At 34.8% G+C, this 9,669-nt stretch overlaps 1 protein-coding gene across 1 annotated transcript; it reads right to left on the reverse strand.

Annotated features, from left to right (window-relative positions):
• Positions 1 to 1,231: 1,231 nt before the first annotated feature.
• On the reverse strand, positions 1,232 to 8,667 carry LOC112008308 (uridylate kinase PUMPKIN, chloroplastic). The gene is made up of 6 exons (XM_065763758.1): positions 8,362 to 8,667; positions 8,187 to 8,240; positions 6,674 to 6,765; positions 5,436 to 5,662; positions 3,971 to 4,147; positions 1,232 to 1,706 (listed from the first exon to the last, which is right to left on the reverse strand). The coding sequence occupies exons 1-6, from the start codon at positions 8,650 to 8,652 to the stop codon at positions 1,597 to 1,599; spliced, it is 951 nt and encodes a 316-aa protein (XP_065619830.1). The 5' UTR covers positions 8,653 to 8,667; the 3' UTR covers positions 1,232 to 1,596.
• Positions 8,668 to 9,669: the final 1,002 nt, after the last annotated feature.

Raw genomic sequence — 9,669 nt, forward strand, 5'->3', positions numbered from 1 at the left:
TATAGGATAGTAAAATAAACTTAAATACCTATTTTTATATATATTTTTTCACCAACAAAACAACAACTCAAATCTAACGCCCATCTAGCCCCATCTCAATTCCTTCATCCAAGCCCAAACCTAACAACCCTCAATGGTAAGGGCACCCAAACCAAGCCAATTCAAAAACCACCCATAACTTTGCAAATTTGAGACAACACCCACCACCAAAATCCAAACCCACACTAAATCAAAATCCCCACACCACCATTGAAACCAAGCCATCACTACCCTTGAGAGCTAATTGAACCCTATCACCATTGAAACAAGATCCCCTACCTTTAAGTTCTTTTGCTGATTCGGTGCCCATGTCATTGACTTGAATTGATGACTATCCATAGCAATTAGGGGTGGCAATTTGTGTTCGCATGTAAGGTTCATGTCATGTCAACTCATGAGTATTACTATATGAGTCAATACTAACCTGACATGTTTATTAAACGGGTCAAGATTCTTTAACCCTAACACAACCTGTTTATTAAACAAGTAGTCATGTCGACTTTTTTTTTTTTTTTTTTTTTTAAAGGTTATTCATAAAGAAGACTATCATGTCTAATTATTGGACAAAGCTTGCTTACATTTCAAGCAAAAAGTTTTGAATTGACCAAGAGCAAAAAGGCATGAATTCTCGGGAGAAAAGCTGTTTTTGACTTCTAAAAGTCAAATTAAATTCAAGCATTGTTAAATCTTCCAAATTCTGGGGAATATCTACTGATGACTTGTAGGTTAACAAAATTATGTTTATGTTACATTGATTTGGGCTGAAATTCAAGAACAGAAACCTTGACAATTTTAGTTTGCCAAAATTCAGTCATAGATCTGCAGCGGCTAAGACGAATTTAGATCTTTGCCAATAACATCATTCCAAAAATTCTCCAGCAAAGAATTAGGAATCTAACTGGTCTTCTACTCTTCGTTAAACCTAAACCTGGGATCTCCAAAAATGACACTTTAGATGACAATAAATACAATTTGCATCAAGTTGCGTGTCTAATAAGCGTGCACATGTTGACTGCAAGCCAATAAGTTTGATTCTAACACATCAAGTTGCATCATTTTGAATTGTCTAACTATAATTCCTACAATCTCATAAATAAATAAACAAAAAACTATAATTCCTACAAACACGACATTAAGATGGATGTTTATAGCTTTGAAGGTGTTGACTACCTAAATGACATTTAAACGAGAATAGATAGTATGACCTAACAAGCAAGATGTGTGCCAACATGCTTGCTGGTGCTGTTGACTGTAACAGCATAACTTGATTGTTACATATCCAAGTGCATTGAATTGTCCAACTCTAGTAGTTGCTACAATATCTTGAGAAGTGAACGTTCAAAAAAAGTCCAATAGTTTAAAAAGTTATTTACAAATATAATGTTTTACAACTACTCCTATCTCTATTGCTCCCAAATAACAAAAAACCAAATTCATCCACAACCTTCATATGCAAACTCCACTTTGCTTTTGGAGCCAACTTAAAACTTTCAGGTTCAATGATAAATTATCCTCTACTCCACAATGCATACTTATATTAGAACCAAGGATAAGATATCATGTCCTTGTCACCGGTGAATTGTGCGTCCCTCCAATCAATGTGCCAACCCTCTCTCCCTTTATGGCTTTTGAGATGTTCCCCGGCTCACCTAGATTGAAGACAACAACTGCATCGAGGGAAACAAAATCATCTTAATACAGGGAAATTCTATTTATTTAAGATGAAAGTGCCAACTTATAAAAACACAGAATCGTTTCACCTGGCACTTCTATTAGGTACTATTTTTATTTTCTAATCTTCACTTGGGAATCTAAATACTACCTTTGTGGCTTTGTTACCTGTTGAAGTAGAGAACTTGAAGTGAAGAACTTTAGGCCCATTAGCCTTGTGGGCAGCATTTACAAAATTTTGAACAAAGTATTAGCAAATAGATTGAAGGGTGTTTTGGAAGAGAAAGTGTTTGATACACAGAATGCATTTATTCAAGATAGATGAATACCGAACTCTGTCCTCATGAAGGATAAATGCTTGGATAGTAGATTGAAACCTGGCTACCAGGGGTTCTATGTAAGTTAGATGTGGAGAAGGAATATGATCATGTCAACTTGGAATTTCTGATTTATTTGTTACGAAGGTTCGGTTTTGGGGAAAAGTGGCTGAAATGGATAGAATTCTGTATAGCCATAGTTAGATTCTGTCTTGGTGAATGGAACACCTATATCCAACCTTGTTACTTAACATGCATTCTCATATGCGTTAAGGCAGTTTCAAGCCTAAGGCTTGACCTATCCAAAATTGTTCTAGTGGGAGAGGTGAGAGATGTAACAGAATTGCAAGCAATCTAGGATGTTGTGTATCTTCTTTACCAATGATGTAATTGAATTTAACTCTGGGAGCTGAGTTTAAGGTAAGGCACATTTGGGGTTCCATTCTAGAAAGAATGAAAAAGAGATTGAAATTTGAAAGGCTGAAAGAGGATGTACTTGTCAAAAGTGAGTAGACTCTCCTTGATCGGAAGTATGTTATCTAGTCTTCCAAACATTTTTTTTCCCATTAGATGTTATAGTGGCAAACAAATGGAGAAAATTCAAAGAGACTTACTTTGGGGTGAAAATGAAATCGGTGAGGAATTTAAATATCATTTGGTCGACTAGAATGTTATTTTCACACCAAACTGTGATAGAGGTTTGGGGATCAAGATGCTACTGATTTTTAAAAAAGCACTACTTGGGAGATGAGTGTGGTAATATGTGATTGAAGAGAATGCATTCTGGAGTAGGGTGATTGATACAAAGTACAGTACTTCTTTGGGGACAGTGTTCTGATGAGGTAAGTGGGCCTTATGGAGTGAGGCTGTGTAAAAACATTAGAAGAGGCTAGGAAAGTCTCACGATTTATAAGATTTTGTGGGGGAGGGGTCATATATTTCACTTCTGGCATGACTTGTTGAATGGTGATACTAAACTTAAGGATAGTTATCTTGAACGTTTTCTAATAGCAAGGGACAAAGATGCCAGAGTGACAGATTAGCTACAATACAAAAATGGTGCTCTTGTTGGAATCCATTATTTTCTTGAAAGCTTCACAATTGGGAGTTAGAATCTATGGACCAGTTTTTGGATGATCAATGATTCAATATGCTACAAAGATCTTTGGAGAGGAGGTAGATAATTTGGTATGAATTCCATCAAAACCAAGGCTTTCAGGAGAAGAGTTACTACAAATTATTGAGAGCAAGAGGGGAATTTTTTATCTCCTTGACAGAGCATATGCAAAGTTCACGCCAAGGCTGCCCCATGCCCCTTTTTTCATATGGGGAACTGAATTAGGGAAAATTCTGACAACATACAATCTAAGGAAGAGAGTGGTGATTATTATAGATTGGTGTCATGTGTAAAAATCAGAGTCGTTTCTTCCTTCATTGTGCGGTGGCTCAGGAATTGAGGTCTCCAGTATTTTCTTTGTTTGGTATTTCGTGGGAAATGCCTAGTCCCATGATGGGTTTCATATCTTGTTGGAAAGGAAAATATGGAGCTGGTCCCCATACCCCTAAAAATAAGGGGATGGGTCCATTGTGCTTAATGTGGTGCATTTGGGGATAAAGGAATGCTCGCTGTTTGGAGGGGAACAAGTTACATATAATGAAGCTGAAGTTCCTTTTTTTGAAGACAATACATAAGTGGACTTCAGCCTCTATTGTGTTTTCTACATCGAACTTACTAGAGTTCTTGGATGTTTTGGACTTTTTTTAATTTCTTTACTGTATCTTTCCTCTTTCTCTTTATTTTTCTTATTGGCTCTTCTTTTGTATAATCCTTGTGTACTAGGGTTGCATCCACTTTTTTTGTGCTTTTTAATGATATATCATTGCTTGCATAAAAAAAAAAAAATGTAAAATTTACTTATGTTGGAGTGATTGTCTAAACATACCTGGAATATTATTTTCCTGGCACAAAGTAATGGCTGTCATGTCCATCACTGAAAGATCTTTCGAAGTCACCTCATGGTAAGTTAGAGTATCAAGAAGACGAGCATTAGGGTTGCTCTTTGGATCATCATCATAGACCCCATCAACGTTTGTAGCTTTCAGCACAACCTCTGCATTAACTGGAGCCATTGAATGAAAACAATTAGCTCAGAACAGAGGATATTACTTTTAAGGAAAAATTACAACTTACCCACCTATGATTTGATCAAAATTTAAGTTGCTTACCTATGGTTTGAAATTTGACACTTTACCTACCTGAGATTTGACCAAAATTTAAGTTGCTTACTTATAGTTTAAATTCCATGATGCAAATGTTCCACTGGATTCATTTTGATCTTATTTGGTCTTGTATTTTTATGTTTTTTGTGTTTTTGGAAAGGAGAGATAAAGTGGAGCAAAATTACATATTTAGCCCTATTGTGGGTTACATAAATATAACTAAACTAACCTCAGGTAAGTAAAGTTTCAAATTTTAAACCAAAGGTAGACAACTTAAATTTCAGCCAAACCACAAGTGGGTAAGTTGTAATTTGCCCTACTTTTAACTTTAAAGACATCATTTATTACTAGACTTGATTTTCATTTTTAGTAATAAATCAGTTGTTAGATTCAATATCTATCTTAAGTTTTAATAACAAATTGAGTATAACTTGGAGCATCTTTTGAAATATAATTACAAGATTTAAGTGTAATAGAGTATTATCAAATTAAAACTTTCCAAATTAGATGACCTTTAGTAATGTTATGCCAAGATAGCATTTTAATATTAGAACATATAACTTACTTTCTGCACAACGAAGGGCTGCAGCAGTATCTGTAGTGAAGAATGGATTTCCAGTTCCAGCTGCAAAAATTACAACTCTTCCTTTTTCCAAATGCCTCACAGCTCTTCGACGTATATATGGCTCTGCAACCTCAGACATGCGAAATGCAGTCTGCACCCGAGTAGGGATACCAATACTCTCCATCGTTGCTTGAAGAAATATAGCATTCATGACAGTGGCCAACATCCTATAAAAGATAACAGACAATGGATTAGCAAAAAAAAAAAAAAATTATAACTAAACTAACCTCAGGTAAGTAAAGTTTCAAATTTTAAACCAAAGGTAGACAACTTAAATTTCAGCCAAACCACAAGTGGGTAAGTTGTAATTTGCCCTACTTTTAACTTTAAAGACATCATTTATTACTAGACTTGATTTTCATTTTTAGTAATAAATCAGTTGTTAGATTCAATATCTATCTTAAGTTTTAATAACAAATTGAGTATAACTTGGAGCATCTTTTGAAATATAATTACAAGATTTAAGTGTAATAGAGTATTATCAAATTAAAACTTTCCAAATTAGATGACCTTTAGTAATGTTATGCCAAGATAGCATTTTAATATTAGAACATATAACTTACTTTCTGCACAACGAAGGGCTGCAGCAGTATCTGTAGTGAAGAATGGATTTCCAGTTCCAGCTGCAAAAATTACAACTCTTCCTTTTTCCAAATGCCTCACAGCTCTTCGACGTATATATGGCTCTGCAACCTCAGACATGCGAAATGCAGTCTGCACCCGAGTAGGGATACCAATACTCTCCATCGTTGCTTGAAGAAATATAGCATTCATGACAGTGGCCAACATCCTATAAAAGATAACAGACAATGGATTAGCAAAAAAAAAAAAAAATGATAATAGACAATGAAAAAGGAAGGGGAAAAGGAGATACCTACATGACTCAATAAAAATAAAACAAAAACTATTTGGCTGCCTAGTGACAAGATACCCCAAATTCTAGGAAGATGCATATAAACATATATCTATATATATATACAAGTCAATTTGTAGAAAGATATATTCAGTAGGTTTCTTTCGGGTATGTAATAAAAAATTATGGGTTAATTGCACTTTGTCCTCCTTAATTATTGGGTCAAGTTCAATCCCCCACTAAATTATAAAATCATGCCCCTCTAGATGATTGATTAGTTTTCTTTTATTGGTAAGTTATACACACACCTAGTGGGTCATAAATCCACAATCTCACACTCCACCCCATTATTATGGGATGAGGAAGTGCCACTTGAGCTATAGCTCATTGGCAATTGATTGATTGATGTTGATATAGTAACTATAGGGATCATGATTGTTTACAAGTGGCATATGCAATTTTTCTGATGATTTACCGAAATTCGAAGAATTTGCTTGTTCCTTTTTCATTTTCTATTCCCATTGGCCAATAGAGTTTGGGGCTGAAATTATGTTTTACATTTAAAATAAAAATTGTGTAATGAAGGGTTTAATAGATATTATTGTCAAGACTTAAATTTAAAAGAAAAAAAAATTACACTAACAATGTGCCTACATAGACAATGTGTCTACTTATCAACAAAAAAAAGAAAAGAAAAAAAGACAATGTGCCTATTACCAAATAACTCCAAAAATGAACTGCTGATAAACCATATCCTAAAGCTCATTTTGTGTAGCAAAAAAATAAAAGAGAATATTTGCTTTGCAAATAATAAAAGAGCCCAGTAGCAGTAACAGATTCATAGATTCATAAAGTTACATTAACCATTTAACCATGAAAATAGATCTTCTGTTTACAACTGAAAGAATTAATATGTGCATATTTGATCAATCTAGATAAAGGATTTACCCAATGTAATCAGCAGATGAACGGTCAAGGCCACTACATCCTGCCCAGGAAGAACCACGGAAGATATTTCCCCCACCAACAACAATTGCAACCTGAAACATTTGCCTACAATGATTTAGACATCATGCATTGAAAACCTATATCAAAGACTCGAGAAAACAGTAATTCAGAAAACAGTTGAATTACAAACATTTCAACTACTCCCAAGTTATTCAAGAAATTCTCAGATTATTCTAAATAATTCAAGAATGGAAAGCTATGCTTCTATTCATTTGGGCTTTTCATTTGTATATTTCCTGTGTACTAAGGCTTCGCCCCTTTAGCACTTTATTCCGTTAATGGATTTTATTACAGAGCAAAAAAACAAAATCTATGCTTTACTTTAAACATATAGGTGTTCTCTCCAACTCAAATTCATTCCAAATTATATTGATACTTTCCTAACAGTTTCTGAATTGCACAAGTTTTGCAGCACGTAAGAAAATCTGTATCCCCATAGCATTTGCCATGACTATAAACACATATAAAAAAAATGATCATTACATGACAATGTAACCACAAGGATCACATCATTGAACTTATTCAAAGAAATGAAAGATTATGTTAAACTCATAGTTCTAAAGGCAAGTGTTGAAGGTTTACCTCAATGCCAAGGCGAGTCACAGCTGCAACTTCCCTTGCAATAGACATTGTAACCTATATCGTAACAAAAATGTCATACTTCAAAACTTCAAAGAGAATAATACAATTATAAATTCAAAATGGCGTGTGTTTCTTTTTGGCCTGGAAAAAAATAATGTACTTTTTAGATCCCAACCTTTGGGTCTATATTTTGCAAGTGATCTCCCGCAAGTGCTTCTCCACTTACTTTAAGCAACACCCTTCGCCATTTATACGATGATTTAGACATGACACCTTCATTCATCGTCACTCCAAAAGGAGCCATAGATGACATCTGAGATTGCCTATTAAAACAACCGAGTAAACCAAGCAGATACTTCATATTAGTACTTAAAATGCACAATGCTGAAACTACAATTACCTTTAGAGAAAGAAGAACCTTCAAAATGATTTCACAATCCAACAATAGCAAGAAGAAAGAATCCATATTTAGGTTCTTTTTTTTTTGGGGGGCTGAATCTTAGGTTCATTAACCTTGTACAAAAATGCAAGTAAAAACCAATGCTTTTTCCTAGAAAGGAAGAGAACCCTCCAAGGAAAATCAACCTTACAAGTTTTCACTGATGTCAGATTCAAACAGATCATGTACATTAAAGGACAAAATCTTTAGCTCATGAGTCATGACTGAGAACCCTAATAAAAAAAAAAGTTTGGATCCCTCCTGTTGGAAGCTATTTTGAACCTGACCAGCCCTGCCATGACTATAAACACATATAAAAAAAATGATCATTACATGACAATGTAACCACAAGGATCACATCATTGAACTTATTCAAAGAAATGAAAGATTATGTTAAACTCATAGTTCTAAAGGCAAGTGTTGAAGGTTTACCTCAATGCCAAGGCGAGTCACAGCTGCAACTTCCCTTGCAATAGACATTGTAACCTATATCGTAACAAAAATGTCATACTTCAAAACTTCAAAGAGAATAATACAATTATAAATTCAAAATGGCGTGTGTTTCTTTTTGGCCTGGAAAAAAATAATGTACTTTTTAGATCCCAACCTTTGGGTCTATATTTTGCAAGTGATCTCCCGCAAGTGCTTCTCCACTTACTTTAAGCAACACCCTTCGCCATTTATACGATGATTTAGACATGACACCTTCATTCATCGTCACTCCAAAAGGAGCCATAGATGACATCTGAGATTGCCTATTAAAACAACCGAGTAAACCAAGCAGATACTTCATATTAGTACTTAAAATGCACAATGCTGAAACTACAATTACCTTTAGAGAAAGAAGAACCTTCAAAATGATTTCACAATCCAACAATAGCAAGAAGAAAGAATCCATATTTAGGTTCTTTTTTTTTTGGGGGGCTGAATCTTAGGTTCATTAACCTTGTACAAAAATGCAAGTAAAAACCAATGCTTTTTCCTAGAAAGGAAGAGAACCCTCCAAGGAAAATCAACCTTACAAGTTTTCACTGATGTCAGATTCAAACAGATCATGCACATTAAAGGACAAAATCTTTAGCTCATGAGTCATGACTGAGAACCCTAATAAAAAAAAAGTTTGGATCCCTCCTGTTGGAAGCTATTTTGAACCTGACCAGCCCCCCTGCATGCCAAGGAGGGGGGGGAACAACATTCATGGAAATGAGAGTCATCATAAAAGCAATGGTCTATGATTAATCTTAAAGTTTTCATGGCATAAATCCATATTACTTTTAAACCACTGATTTTTATAAGCATTCCTGATGATATATCCAAATATGCCCTGGGCTAATTTATACGATTAAAAGGGAAAACTGCCACATAGGTGCTAATTTCACAAGAAAAAAAAAATATAAAAACTGGTTTAGTGAGTGCAATTCAATCCTAATATAAAAGTGTGTCCTTTCTAAGTATTTGAGAAATTTTACATTATTCATTTTGAAAATTCATGTCCACTTCGTTTCAAAGAAAGTGAGGTCAGTTGGTTATTTAGTTAGTAGAGACTTGCAAGTTGAAGTATTGTAGATAAAATTTCCTATAATATCCAATTAGCCTACGTATTTCCTCTCTGTATTCCCTATTGCAGTTGACACGGCTAATCAGATTGAATAGCTTCAGAAATTTCTTATAGGATGGGTTAGGGGATGAGGCTAAATTTCTTTTGGTAATTGGGCTAAGGTTTGTGCTCCTCTTCCCTATGGTGTTTTGGCTATTAGGAGTTTAATGAAGCTTACTAGGGAAATGGCTGTGGAGGTTTGGGCTTGAGAGGGATGCATTATGGAGGAGAGTGATAGAGGTGAAGTATGGTGTGAGTGGAGGGGCTGGTGTTCTAACTCAGTGTCTGGTTCTTATGGGGTGATTTTGTTTAAGAATA

The sequence above is a fragment of the Quercus suber genome, unplaced genomic scaffold (assembly GCF_002906115.3).
Source record: "Quercus suber isolate HL8 unplaced genomic scaffold, Cork oak 2.0 scaffold_21, whole genome shotgun sequence".
NCBI lineage: Eukaryota > Viridiplantae > Streptophyta > Magnoliopsida > Fagales > Fagaceae > Quercus > Quercus suber.

Bases quoted from the DNA above. Each gene is read 5' to 3' on its own strand.
- LOC112008308 (XM_065763758.1), bottom strand. From the start codon at position 8,652: ATGGATTCTTTCTTCTTGCTATTGTTGGATTGTGAAATCATTTTGAAG. The intron at 5,663-6,673 runs GTAAATCCTTTA...TATCTTTTATAG, and splicing joins TCATCTGCTGATTACATTGG to GATGTTGGCCACTGTCATGA. The intron at 1,707-3,970 runs GTATGTTTAGAC...CCCTCGATGCAG, and splicing joins CCAGGAAAATAATATTCCAG to TTGTTGTCTTCAATCTAGGT.